Source organism: Propithecus coquereli, unplaced genomic scaffold (genome assembly GCF_000956105.1).
Source record: "Propithecus coquereli isolate 6110/MARCELLA unplaced genomic scaffold, Pcoq_1.0 Scaffold65, whole genome shotgun sequence".
NCBI classification, from domain to species: Eukaryota; Metazoa; Chordata; class Mammalia; order Primates; family Indriidae; genus Propithecus; species Propithecus coquereli.
Genome location: NW_012152507.1, coordinates 7,002,608 through 7,017,915, shown reverse-complemented (window position 1 = coordinate 7,017,915; position 15,308 = coordinate 7,002,608). Strand labels below are relative to the sequence as shown.

The window sequence follows — 15,308 nt, the reverse complement described above, 5'->3', positions numbered from 1 at the left end:
AGCTTTGTGCAGCCCCTGTACTGCAGTGCAGATCACCATGGTTCTGCCAGGCAACTGGGGACATAGGTTGTGCGTGGGCAGTTAAGCAGCTCTATTAACAAACACAGGGTTTGTTTTAAATGGCTGAGAGAGTGACGTGTTTTTCAATGACTTCTGTAACAGGAAAATTAAGAACAGTAGTTCAAACCAAACTCTGTTCTGCAGAGCCCTGGGAAAGAGAGGAGGAAGGGGGAGGGGACAGAAAGGATATTAGGGTAAGCAGGAAGGAGGGGAATTCTGAAGATATCTCAGCCAGACATCTCTTCAGCTGTTGTGCGTTTCACAAATAGGGCTTCCAAGTAAGCTTTCTTTTTGAACAAGAGTTGAGTTGGAAAGCCACTGGTTCAATCATCACAAAAGAGACAAAGATTCATGGAAACGGCTGTTATTAAAATGTGGGGAAGAAATCTTTTGGATAGATGGATCATTATGGGAAAATGGTGTAAGGCCTGAAGTGTGATAGATTTATTCAAATTTTGTTCCTCAAGTCTAAAAGAAAAAGAAGACTTTTCCCATTTACACACTATTCAGCAAAATTCCTCTAAAGTACTTATTGATTTTCAAGGCCCACTCTAAAGGCTACAGGCTTCTCTCCCCACTATCTTTTATGCAGGGGAGGGTGGCAAGTAGCTAGTTCTCTGAAGAGTCCTTATCGTATCTGCCTTGTACTCGGGGTCCAGCGTCTGACATATGTCTGTCTGCTCCTTCCTACAGGGCTTACTTCACAGTGTGTCTAAACCCTTCGGTCTTTGTAGGATTTTAAAGATCTAAGATAACTGAAGTGTTTGATATGTGAAGAGATAGGACAAGTTTAGGCAACAGCTTATTGAATAAGAGGATGCTATTGGTACATGATCAAACTCAAACTCTTTAAAATAGTTTTTGAATACTTATCACTGGAAAATCATAAAGCCTAACCACAAAATCTTCTACTGGTTTAATGTAGGAAAACAACACATTTTGGTCTTAATATACTTATTCTATTTTTGTTACTTTATATGATTTATCTATTGCTTTTTGATATTCAGGCTCCACCATGAGTTTGAAGCATCAAAAGATATCAGATATGATTCAGTAAAACATTTATTTGAATACCTGTGAAAGTTCTCTTAAATATAATTTTCTCTAAGCTAGTCATTCTTCATATTGTATTTCACTTCTAGAAACTGTGCTTACACATTTAGGCATAATTCACAGGTTTTTTTTTTTTACCCACCTAAGTTTATTACATATGTTGTTTGCAAACTTTATTGATTGACTAAACACCCATCCATCCAGCTCAGCTGCCAAATGTACTGTTCAACCTTCCACTTTATTCTGTTTTACTTGAAATAAAAACGTACTGCTACTTCTGTATCACTGCTGACAGCATAATGACAAACTAATAAGGCCACATAAATATAGGATGCACAGGGCATTTGGTTTTGACTATACACATATTCATGAATCAATTATTAACCAAACCTGAAGACTTAAGCTTTCTATAACCACAACAGAAGTACTTTTTTGTCATCTCTCTTTTTTAATATAAAAAGATAAACAACAGACAATTCTAATTCCAGGTACGGCAGAGTAATAAGACCCTACCAGACAATTTGGCTCCTCACACAGAAAACAACCACAGAATCTGCACATAATATTATATGAACAGCAATGATCTGCAGGTACTAAAGTGTGAACATAAGCAGACAGATGCTGGTGGGGAGTGCCAGCTCACTCAGACAGGAGAGGAAGAGCCATACTGGCTACATAAGTTTTATATCTTGATTGTGACAATTGCTACATTTCATCAGACTATACACATAAATGTGTAAGTTTCATTATATGTAAATAATATCTCAATTAAAACAAACATAGGTATATATGTGTATACTTGTATTTTAATAAGGCATACACATAACATTTAATAATTAAGGCATTAATTAAAGCATTATTATAATATGTAATATATAAAACTTTTTTAAATGGCCTCTTTGAATGGCAGATATGGTTTAACACCAAAGCCTACGCTAAAGATAGAAGTTTATGCTGGGGAAACTGCTATATCTGGGGCAAGAAGTGGTTTATACTAGGACTGATTAGGGGGGAGAAATGTGTTGCCTGCAATTCTATTTTCTCCCTTCCTTTCACCTCTGCAACCCCTCCGATTGTCATTTTTGTAAAATGCTTTGAACAGATCCTTTTTTTCTCTTCTTTCTATCAAACCACAGTCTTTGTAAGCAAAAAGAAAATTAGTAACAGATGCAAGCTTATTTTTAATGGTCTAAGACCAAATTTTCTGGACTTAAACACTTCATCCCCTCAAAGTTCTCTGATTCCATTAAGATACAGCTGTAGGCTCTCACTGTAATTCATGAACTAAAAATAGTTTCAAAAACTAATTGTAAGAAACCACACCACAGAGTTACTCACTGTATTCTGCATATTTTATTTTTATCATGCAGATAATAAAAAGTTTGATTTCACAGGCATTTTGAGAAAACTTTTTTTTTTTAGACTCTAAGCTCTATTCTGATCTCAACAAAATAGATTTGGGGAAATGGTATCTGAAGAGGGTACACTGGATTATCAGACAAGGCCTTTTATTATAATTGGCTCTAGTTTAAAGATAGATGTGGAAGTCAGACTCACAGAACGTTATCAATAATTCCAGTCACTGGAACTCACTTGAGAGGATCTGACTACATTAGTATTAAATCACAGTACTGGGCTAAATAATTTGTAACCAAATAAGACTTCTAGCTTAAGAATTTTGTTCGTTTACTATCCAAGATTCTTCTCAGGGTAAAAACGTGAAATCTTCAGTCAACCCCAGAGCAGACAGAGTTGCCCTTTTGGAAAGGAAAAAATAAGATGAAGGACATCCCAATCCTATTAATAGTCATGGCTTAGCCATTAAATACTTGATCCCTCTTGGTTGCAGTTTCTTCTTTGTAAAAAGTGGATGCTACACTCACAAGCTCTAAAATCACTGGGAATCCAACACTGTAACCTCTCACATTCCAACATCTGCTCCTCTGGTCCACAGAAGGTAGCTTCCCCATGGCAGTTTTGTATGGGTTTGGGCTTCAGAAACTATCATGACCTGGAGTCAAAACCTGTCTGCTCCACTTACCAGCCATGTAACTTGACCGTGGACAAGTTACTTTACCTCTTGTGCCTCAGTGACCTCATGTGTAAAATACCTGCGATACCTACCCGCAGGGGTGGTCTAGAAGATTAAAAGAGCCAATGTACCTACAGAAGCTAGACAGTGCGTGGCTCACAGTAAGTGCTCCATTAGAGTTGGCAGCTATTACAAGTGTTAAATGACCACACCCAGGCTGGCCTGACCAGAACCTGAAAGATAGAAACCATGGAGCAGACCTACAACTCCATCTGGGGATAAACTTCTAACCAGCAGATCCACAGCCTTGGAAGACATGGTCACTCATAGCAGCCACCACATGGCCACTTACTGGGCTGTGTTTCAGAGGATGCATACATTGCTGGTAACCAGACTTGTAACCTTTAAGGCACTCTCCAAACCTGATATCCAGATCTGCAGACCTCATCTCACAGTAGATGCTTAATGGTAGGAATTTGTGGCACCACTGGGAGAGGCAGCCTCAAGAACTCGCTATCCAGGCGATTAACCATCATGGCTAAGCACAAGGCTAGTCTTGCCCAGCCCTGGCTCCATCATTAGCTAATTCTGAATCCTCACTGAGTAACTAAGATTTGTGACTGCATTTCTGTGTGCTTCAGTTTTCTCAGTTTTTCTAAAATAATAATAATCATGCTCCCTTGATATGGGATTAAGAAAGAAAATAAGTTATATCCTAATTTATAAATTAAACCAATTTACAAAGCAAGCTCTAGGGAATACTTTTGAAGTTCTTTATTTTGCATCCTCCTTCAGTATTTTCTCCTTTTGTTGGAGTTCCTTCTTCTTCGTTCCCTTACATGACTAGTGCCTAGAACTGAGTTCAGCAAAGAACGACCTGCAGGCCAAATCCAGCTCGCGGCCGGTTTTTGTAAATAAGGTTTTCTTGGAACATAGCCATGCCCATTTGTTTATGGATTATCTACTGTGGCTTCTGGGCTACAGGGACAGCGCTCAGTAGTTGCAGCCTTCAAAGCCTGAAATATTTACCATCTGGCCCTTAACAGAAGAGTTTGCTGACTTGTGGCCTAGAACACAGCTAGTTCATAGTAGGTAGCCTGTAACTGTTTGTTTGAATAAATGAGAATGATCATTACTTCATTCAATGTCCAGCAAATATTTATTAAATGCCTCTAGGTGCCGGGCACTGTGCCAAGTTCTGGAAATGCAATGAGTTGGGACTACAATGTGAGGATGACAGACAGAGCCTCTCCCGTTATGGGATGTACTGTTTAGTGGGGGAAGACAGAAAATGATTATCCAAACAGTTACTTATTTACAGTTGTGATGACTATTTGCAAAGGAAAAAGCACATGGTGCTTTATTAAAAGGATTTGTTCTGTAAAATTTGGATTCAGCCAAAAGGATCCAGAAGTCCGTATGTGGCCCCAAAGCTGCAGGTTCCCCACCCCTATCCCAGGAAGTCTTCCCTAAGCAACTGCCATTGAAGCTGAGGCCTGAACATGGATATCCTGGTTCCGACTTGTTAGGGAAAGTGAGGGATCCCTGATGCCACATGAAATGCAAATGGATTTCAGTAAGATTGTCAGTTTGTTTACTCCATTCATTTATCTAGCTATGCAGTGAAAGGAATGTGGACTGTAAAAAAGTTTAATGTGCTTGATTTTTCAGCCTTATACCAGGAAAGCCAAGCAAATAAATAATTTTAAAACCAACAATGTGAAAATCATAACCCATGTTCAGTTGTTAGAGACCAGACATCAACACATGACCAAGACACAGTTCTTCAATCAGCTCCACTCTTTAAGCACGGCAAATCAAAGCCTAATTTGAGCCTAAATTGAGTCACATTAATTTTCACACTTGGGGAGAAGATTTGATTGAATATAAACAGATGCTCTGCAGACTAGACTGTGTATGCTTCTGGTTGTCATGTAGGCTTGGAGTTTCTCAACACTGCCTGTCAAGGTTGATCAAGTGGGCTTAAGCACTCACATGCTCTGCTTTCCAAATTCAGCCAGGCTGAGTAAACCACACAGGCATTCTTTGAGAACACAGCCCATTCCCCCACCCTGAAAGTTGGCAGGTGCTTCCAGAGAAGGTGAGTGCTAAAACAGATGCAAAAAGGCAGGGAGAAGTGTTGCAGAATAAATGTATTTTATAAACTCTTCTTCACATTTCCTGTCACTGGTTATCTATCAGCTCTGCTGGCTAAAGTGGGAGATTTATTCTTTTATTTCTTTAAAGGAAATGGAGGTGCAGGCAGATTAAGCATCTAACTTCAGGTCGCTGAGCATGTTAATGAGACATCAGGAATTAGAAGATGATGCAGCCGATCCAAGACTATTTGCTGGAGCCTATACCTATAAAAACTATAATTTTTGGAATTGCATAAAAATCCTATTAAATGTAAAGGTTATCTTTAAGGAGAAGCAGTTAATTTAGGGCAAGACAAACTTCTTGATCAAAATGATGTCACCTTGGCAGGCTTCTTGGACAACTCCTTCCCATCAGCGCCCATGGCACTGATCTATGGTGTCCAATCTGGTCTAGGGACTGGTCAGTGTGAGCACCTGGCCAGCTGCTAAAAAACCTCTTTATACCACAGCCAATTATAACCTCCAACATATCCACAGCAGAATCAATGAGAAGGAGCTAAGGGAACCAAACATGGACTATGTTAATTAATTAATGTCAACTTTCTTGAGAAATCCTACTGTTCCTAATAATGAAAGATTTTCTTTATCTGGATATTCTTCTACTTGAAAAAAGGAAGGAGGGAAGAAGGAACGCAAAAAAAGAAAGTCAGGTATTTTTAAATTGCTTCTATTCTATAGTAGTTCATTCAATAATTTGACCTAATGCCTTGAAATAACAAAGGATAACCTGGGATATCTCGAGACATCACTGGAGACATTGAGTTAAAAAGAACATTCTGAAGTTGATGTTATGTAAAGGTAATTTCAAGTCCATTGTTACTAGGACTCTCTACTTTTGTTCATTCTCTCGATAAACATTTAGCGAGTGCCAGGCACATAAAGATGCAAGGTGTTTTAGTAAGGGGTGAGGTGAATACTAGTAAAGAATGCCTATGGTTCTCCCACCTCCAGGGGAGAGAGTCACAAGAACAGATCATGACCATCCAGGACGCAGAGCAAGTGCTGTAAACACGAGCTGCGCACTGAGGAGCCCAGGGCCAGGAGGAGCTACACGCGCTGCGAGGCCCACAGAGACGTAAACCCGTGCACCCGTGTGCGACAATATCTAGCCTGCCTTCCTAGTGACGCCTGACAGAAACCCACAACTTTTGATGTAATGAAACCCAATAAGGATTCAGAATAATCTCCTTGTGCTCTAAGTGGGTCAACAGAATAAATGTTTATGTCATTGTAGTTTCTGCTCAGTGGGTCACATAAGACCTTATAGAAATACAGAAACCAGAGGGATTTCTGGCAATTATTTTAGTCTCCTTTATGTTCTATAAGAGACAGAAAACTAAAGTATCTAAAGTAAAATTCAAGGTAAGATGATGATTACAAGATATACTGAAAATGGCAAATTATTGTTATCTTTTAAATAGTGTGGTCTCACATGCTTTTTCTGTTAATTTTTAAACCTACAAGAATTTTGAGGGAAATCAAATCCATACAGTTCTGACTCATTTACACCCATTACTCATCAATGTCGTTTTAAACAAATCCCTGAACACCTAAGAAATCTTTTTTCTTAGACAGGCACGCCATTTAAAACAGCCAGAATCTAACCTACATAAACTTAAGTTTAACCAGATATGCCGAACCTGGAGTGCCTACAAAATCCGAAAGAGGTGGAGAGAAGTTCTTGTGTATCCTTGCAACACGATTTGGTTTTATCCTGGAATAACACAAACATGCCAGAGCTAATCAGGTCCCGCTCCATCCAAGAGCATAACAAGGCTCTGACACATCTATTTAAAAACCCCAATAAAATGAAATTTCATCTTTACCAGTCTAGTTTCCTCACATCTAATATTTTATTTTTGGCTTTCTGGCCTAAAGCTGATGTGAATTCTGCAGCGTTATCAATTTTCAGAAAGAAATAGTTTTTAAAAAGTTTCACTGAGAAGACACCACTAAGAATGATAAGAGACATTCCCAGGGGCTTTCTCTGCCTTTAGCAGACATTAACCTACCTCTGGGGTGTGTGTGTGTGTGTGTGTGTGTGTGTGTGTGTGAGAGAGAGAGAGAGAGAGAGACAAATGAACGAATGGGAAAAACAGGAACCTAAGTTAAGTTAAAGGACAAAGAAGCCTCATTTTCTCACAGCCGGACCAAACAGGAGTTGGCTAGAGTGCCCAGTTTTCAGGAGTAATTTGGCTTTGACAACACCACCCTATAAGCTATAAAAACATTTGAAAAAACAAACAGCAAGAACAGAAAATACATGAACAAACACAATGCTGAATTCTTACAAAGAGAATGTCATAAAACCATGAGGTGACAGGGAGAAAAATTTCCTCAAGGTCATCAAACTTCTAAGCACATAATTCCCCAAGATTTTTAATGAAGATGAAACTCATGACTGGGAAGAACACAACAGCCCTGTTTAATGTCCATCCCAATCTTTAGAACTAAGTGGTAACTACCCAGGTAGTCCACCAAGGCCTTCATCAGGCTCCAACTTAAGAACACTGTTCAGTTTTTTTTTTTAATTTTTTTTGTTTCAGCATATTACAAGGATACAAACACTTAGGTTACATATATTGCCTTTGCCCCACTTGAGTCAGAGCTTAAAGTGTGTCCATCCCTCAAATGGTGTCCACTGCACCCATTAGGTGTGTATATACCCATCCCCTCCTACCCCCCTCCCACCTGCCCTACACCTGATGAATGTTACTACTATATGTGCACATAAGTGTTGGTCAGTTAAGTCCATTAATACCAATTTGATGGTGAGTACATGTGGTGCTTGTTTTCCATTCTTGTGATACTTCACTTAGTAGAATGGGCTCTCGCTCTACCCAGGATAATACAAGAGATGCTAGACCACCATTGTTTTTTGTGGCTGAGTAGAACTCCATGGTAAGCATATATCACATTTTACTAATTCACTCATGTATTGATGGGCACTTGACTTGTTTCCACATCTTTGCAATTGTGAATTGTGCTTCTATAAACATTCTAGTGCAGATGTCTTTTTTATAGAATGCCTTTTTTTTCCTTTGGGTAGATGCCCAGTAATGGGATTGCTGGATCAAATGGTAGTTCTACTTGTAGCTCTTTGAGATGTATCTCCATATTACTTTCTACAGAGGTTGTATTATTTGCAGTCCCACCAGCACAGTTCAGGTTTTAAAAGAAAACTACCCTGGGCAGAAGGGAAATTTAAAAATCTAGCCAGGAAAGACCTTCTCCCTCCATTAACTGTGACAGCTTTCGAGACCCACCTACCCCTCATACTGCAAGAGTTGCTTGAGTGTTCTTAGACCCAGACTCCTAGCTTCAATGTGAACACCTAGCAAAAAAGCTGAGTGTTATTCTCTACTTTCCCCTTTCCCAGACTTTCCTGTTGCCAAGGTGGCTGGCAGGAGCTTCACAGCCTAGCCTTAGCTCCTTGGTATGTATTATCTGGAGATGTCACTGCGATTGCCATGCTGTCTTGCCTTTCTCTTAACCAAGTGCTAGAATCCCCAAAGACTCATTTGAAAAGGATGGCTCCTTTTGAGTGAGTAATATTTGTAATTGTGATCATTAGGGTTTGAAATTTATTCTAATAATAGGGTTTCTGAATGAATACATGATAATGGAACACATTAATAACTATGAAGAGAGGTAGTAATTCATGCCTGCCATTCTGTATGCACATGCTAAAATGAAAGCCTGACAGAGAGAACCACCCACCTAGCCTTCTGGGTATCTCTGCACCTACTGTTACACCTGCTCACTGAGATACAGACCACAATGGAAGCTGACTCAGCATGCTCAGAACTTAACTCACTGCAATCCCAACCTGCTCCTCCTGCATTTTATTGGTAAAGGGTGACCATCCATCTAGTAGCTCTAATCACACCCCTTTCTCTCATTGCCATAATTCAAGTGGTCCCCAAGTCCTACTAATTTATCACTTGCTTGCCTGTCCCTTTACTCTCCATCACTGCCTTCTACCGTCTTAGTTCAAGACCTCTACATCTCCTGCCCAGATACCGTACTAAAATACCTGCTAACTAGTCTCCTTGCCTCTAGGTTAGTCCCTTATGAATTTCGCTTCTACTTTGCCTCCCAGGCCAGCTTCCAAAATATAAGCCTTGTGAACAATGAAATCATATTTGAAGAAAACATTGGTGAATAGTATTATAATCTTGTGGAATAAAAAGTATTTCTAAGCATGACATAAAAGCTAGAAGACATAAATATGATTACTTAAAAACATCTTCTGTCCGGGCGCGGTGGCTCACGCCTGTAATCCTAGCTCTCTGGGAGGCCAAGGCGGGCGGATTGTTTGAGCTCAGGAGTTCGAAACCAGCCTGAGCAAGAGTGAGACCCCGTCTCTACTAAAAATAGAAAGAAATTAATTGGACAACTAAAAATATATAGAAAAAACTAGCCGGGCATGGTGGCGCATGCCTGTAGTCCCAGCTACTCGGGAGGCTGAGGCAGAAGGACTGCTTGAGCCCAGGAGTGTGAGGTTGCTGTGAGCTAGGCTGACGCCACGGCACTCACTCTAGCCCAGGCAAGACAGTGAGACTCTGTCTCAAAAAAAAAAAAAAAAATCTTCCATAAGATAAAGACACCATAATCAAAGATTAAAAACAACTGGAGAGAATACTTGCAACATATATGGTGTGGGACATATGAATTTACTTAATATTCAAAGAGTTCTTACAACTTATTAAGAAAAATACCTATCTATAAATTTGAAATAACATCTTGAGTCCATCCACTGGCCACAGCAGGAGAGAAAAAATTATTGCAGATAATTATAAACCTGTGAAGAAGGCATAAAGTGTCCTGTAAAGATTAGGAAAATTGATTAAATATCACCATTACTAAACCTTCTTCAAATGCCCTTCCTAGATTTAATTACATTACACATCAGCACTGAGATACCTCTAAAGCAATTGAAAAATGCCTCTGGTCTCTCTTATTTGTGTCTTTGGAACACAGTGGAGCATGTTTGCACAGAACAAATCATTCCCTGTAAAGCTAGAAGGGCCTCTTTGCCTGATTATTGATGTTTCAGCTTTGAGCCAGAAGGTTAAAGTCTTCAGGAACATTTCTGAGCTCACACAACACCAAACCCTATTATTCATCAGCACCAGCCTCAGCTGGGAGGCCAGAATAAATGCCCTTCAGGTGAAAATGACTGCTTTTGCATTTTTCCCTGAACTAAGTGATCAAATTATACAGAAGGCAGAGTATCACAGAGTGTACAAAACTGGCATTCTGACATACCTGCCAAAAACACTTACTCTACCTAGGCATGTGGTCACCCAGAAGGAATGTGCCATGATCCTAAATGCAAACAGTACAGATGACCCCTGTCAGATGAAAGCTCAGATGAGATGGTAAATTTACTGTACCCATAAGAAGAGATCTAATTTGTTAGAAAAGCAAGTAATTCAAATTTCTGATATAGCTTTTTATGTGAATCTGGAACATATGCCAATCACCTACTACAAGATGACAAAGGAATCTGAGCCAAAAACTCTAGACAGTATTAGTGTCCATTTGCCAAAAACAGAACTTAAAAAATGAAGCTTGGACTAATAACTGAAATGCAATTATGAGTACATTGGGGGGAAACTTAAGGGGTTAAATCCAACCAAACAGCACTGGAAATTAGAAAATTTAACCAATTATGTTCCAGTTTTTAAAATGCAGGGCTGCACTGAGGGACCCACTCATCAGAATACCACCACCATGAGACAGATGGCTAGTGCACGAATACATTATTTTGTTATTTTGAATTGTCTTTACTTTGTGAGCACTACTCATAATGCTTTTGAGAATTATGCCACAGACACGAATTCAATTTTCTAGACAGCTTAAAAACATTTTTTTTTGGATTGGATTTTTAAATTTCTGTCTTCTGCAATGAATTTGTGGGGATTCAAACCTTGACTAGTGGTTTCTCAAAACGCATTTGATTCTATCATTTGCCTCTGGTAAAATGCATAAAATGTTCTTCCAGTAAGGTGAGGCTTACAAAGCCACTGTTCATTACTACTGGCTGAAATGGGCTCAGTGGCTTTTGGAAATGAGCATCACCCATGGAGACACATAGTGCGATCGTTTAGAAGGCTTGCACACTGGCAAGGGGCCACCAGTCTAGAACTCTGCAACCTGCACGGCACAAAACCTGCCAAGAGAGAACCAAATCCCACTCCTAGGCCCCCCCTTCCCTTTCCTGGAGAAACAGGGTGGTTTGAAGGAGTGTGCACCAGGACATGCTGTAACGTTGCTACTCCTTGGGATATTACAGAGAGACACAGAGAAACTGTAGGTCAGAAGAACAGAATCAACATTACTGAAACATGTAGCAACTGCAGCTTTGTCTCTGGCAGACCTAGGAGGGCCTCATGTGAGGCCAATAGGTTGTATGCTAAATTAACAAACAAAAGGCAAACAGCACAACACTTCCTTAAAACTAATATGACTTCCCCGAGGCCCCGGTTTTCAGACATACCCACTCTGGGATAAATAAGTGTGGAGACTCACTCTGGGGAGCATGATGCCCCTCGGCAGCTTTGTCTTCGTGCCCATCGTAGGCCCTGCTGGACAGCTGCCTGTTGGCAGTCTCCAGTCGATCTATGAACAAAGAGGAAGCGATTAGAAAGAAATGCATACAGATTTAAGTTGTCATCCAACCAAGAAATGGAATGGGTGCCAAGGGGTGGGTATGAAGAGATAGATGCTCAGGCAGGAACCCAAAACCGAACAACTCGGGGAAGAACAAGAACTACATTCCAAAATACCAAAAGCAAAGCTGTCAGATGCCATACTGTGTCTTCCTGCAATCTAATGCCAATGGGGACAACTGCCTCTCTGTCTCCAAGGCCCCACACCTCTGACTTGACATCCTCACAAAGCAGGTTAATCTCCTTGGCCTCAAACCCAGCTCTAGTCTAACCTTAACCATCAGCTCTATATTTTAGGCAGTGACAGCTATCTGTTATCTTGGAATCAAAAAACTAAAAATAAATACCAAAAAAAAGGTCAAAATGGCCTAATGGATGAAGAGGGTACACAGTGCGTTCTATGTTTGCTCAACCCACTTGGCAAATCTTCATTTATTCAATTAAATAATCCAGCTCAACAAATATTTATTGGACATATATGACACCCAACAGAAAAGGGTTTGTGATAATGGAACAGGTGAGATGTAGCTACTGTAGCTATCAGTACATTTGAGTGTTTTGACACATGAGGCAACTGAAAAATGGCCTGGCTGAAAGCCAAGTAAAATGTTATAGGTTAAATCATCATGCACACTGGAGGCTGCTAAGGTCCAGTAGCAGGTGGCTCCTATCTTTCAGCGAGTATGTATGTCTACTCTTTTCACAACTGTGGGTTTTTTTTCCTCAAGAGGAACATATGTCTATTTCTGTCTTCTATGCTGCACCTAGCAAGTGTTAAGTGCTGCCTTTCAAACGGTGCCACCAAATGATTCGGCCAGATGCAGAAAGTGTTGTGCATCCAACATTGGTCTTTTCAAATAGTCGTGAGTCACTATCGAGTACTTTTAAAGCAAGAAGGAGCTGCACAGACTCCCTTGCTTCCATGTACTTATGTATAATTGTCACTTCTAAGGCTCAATGCTGCAACCTACAACTTACAAGGCAAAAAAGAACAGTTCTGCTCTTTGAGTGCGTCTCCCCTTCCCCAGATGGTTGGAATTTCCAATATTATCTAACGCAGGTAGACTAGCACCTGCAGCAAAGCAACCTGGCCCCAAAGTCATACTGTTAGCTACAAGGGTCATTTGGGGCAGAGAAAACATGAATAGAACTTGGCGTGCCTCGGAGGTCTCTGTTGAAATCATGAAGTCTTCTAATCTCGCCTTCCAGTTTGTTTCTCATTGCCTTGTCGAGAGACTCACGTTTGGTGGTGGACTTGACCAGACTCTCATAGGCTTCTGAAATTCTCTGAAGTTCTTTTTCAAACTAAAAGGAAGAACTGGCATTAAAATGGGACTTTTGACATGCATGCAGGTGTCTTAGACTGATTCATAGACATTCCAAGTGCAAAGGCTGTATCTTCAATGCAACCTTTCTGCATCTCACATTTCACGTCTACCAAATCATGTAATCAGTTTCACTGCTTCATCTGCCCTCTATGGGCTACATTAGGATCCTGAAAATTACAGGCTCACAAGTCTGGCTGGACCATCTGATGTCATCTTGTAAAAGTCCCTCTGTACCGATATTAGAAAGAGGTAAATCTAAACATAACTTAAATCTCCTCTATTTTGTATGGCAATTTATAGCTATTATGAGTATTCCCAGTTAACATAAGGAAAATATGAAAATACAAAAAAACTAAAGGACTACAACTAGAACCCAAGTTTCCAGACAGCAAGTACAGTGCTCTTTCCAGAGACCCACTCTGTCCCCAAGGGAACATATTAATAAAATCCACTCAAAGAAAAGCTTCATTACTCAGTGTGTTTACCCCTCTGTCTTTAAGTTATCATGTAAAGGATTAATGAATTTGTACCTAATTGTAAACAAATGAATCATAGAAAACCTCTTTATATGCAGGACTTGATAAATAAAGGATAAAAACTATTATTTTTTGTATTTCATTAAATCAAAAACTATAACTGGAGGAGCCTTTAATCTACAGCACACTAAAACAGCTGTAACAGGAGTCTAACATAACAGTACGTTTTTGAAGTAGATATCAGTAAATCCCATTGTGTTGTTGTGTAACACAAATGCAGGAGAAAAGGTGTGCCTGGGTGACAGTTCCACAGACACGGACGCTGCCGCTGGAAGTCGGAATCAGAAGGAGAGTTGAGGGGCTCAGAGTACTAGCGCCCCTCGCTGGGCACCAAGAGACCAGAGTCATGTTTTCAACGTTCTCCACAGGAGAGTGATGTCACCAGGAGCCAGGCACCCTCTTTTCTGAACCCCATTTGCCCAGATCAGAAAAGTTCCTGACAAGATTCCTATAAAAAACATCCTAACAGATATTCACTGTTCACTGAATGTGTCAGATACTCTTCCAGGGGGCCAAGGACACAGAAATAAGGAAGGCTATTCCTGGCCCTTAGGAGCTGAGAGTCTAAGCTGGTCTGTACCCAGACACACACACTTCTACACTGCAATGTGGTAAGGGGTACGATGGTGAAAGGCAATGACAGCCTAGAGATAAAGTAATTAATTTTGCAGGGGTGAGGAGAAGTTCCTTTAAAAAAGATTGCAGAGAAAATACCATTTAAAATGAGTCTTGAAGAATGAACAGGTATTTGCCAGGCAGAAAAGAAAAGGTCAAAGGGCTCTGGCATTCTGTGCAGAAAACAGGGCATGAGCCAAGACACAAGGCCATGAAAGTGAGCACATGCCTTTGACAGGACAGGTGGTCCAGGGATGAGGGCAAGGCAGAAGTGGCAGGAGCCAGGGCCAAAAGGAAGGACTTGACTTTATGGGCAAGGGAGGATTATGTGACGTGGAAGGCACTGGGGAGGAGAGAGTTATAAGCAGAAGGGCAGCATGATCTTACCAGAGTTTTGAAAGAGATAAAACTAAAGGAAGAGGTTGGAAGGTGGAGATGGGGAGAGAAAGTAGGAAAATGGAAGTCCAGGTAAGAAGCTAATGTAGATAGCTCAATGACAGATGACAAGGGCATGAACTACAACAACTAAAAGGACAAATTTCAAAGACGCTGAAGAGTAGAATTAGCAGGTCTTGGTGATGGGGTCTGAACAGTAAGGGAGAGAGAAATCAAAGACAACACAGACAGTGACGCTTGAAGATGGGGTGATGAGACTTGATCAAGATAAATAATTACAAAAGAAACAGGTTTGTCCAAGAAAGAAAAATCAGTCTGATTTGGGAGAAACCAAGTTTGAGGAACCTGCAGCACATAATGGCAAAGATTTCTAGTTAGCAGGTGGAGATGCAGGTCTGAAAGTCAGCAAAGTGGCCATGGTGTCATCAGTACACAGAAGACAGAAGAAGTCA

The 15,308-nt window shown here is 40.4% G+C and overlaps 1 protein-coding gene across 2 annotated transcripts in view; it reads right to left on the bottom strand.

The window, feature by feature from the left end:
• The window catches only part of AMOTL1 (angiomotin like 1), a 93,872-nt gene that overhangs the window by 28,368 nt on the left and 50,196 nt on the right, over positions 1-15,308 (bottom strand). For both annotated transcript variants that reach the window (XM_012660076.1, XM_012660078.1), the window contains exons 5-6: positions 13,142-13,286; positions 11,842-11,931 (exon numbers count right to left, since the gene is read on the bottom strand). In XM_012660076.1, the coding sequence (XP_012515530.1) occupies positions 11,842-11,931; positions 13,142-13,286 (235 nt within the window). The remainder of the gene's footprint in view (positions 1-11,841; positions 11,932-13,141; positions 13,287-15,308) is intronic.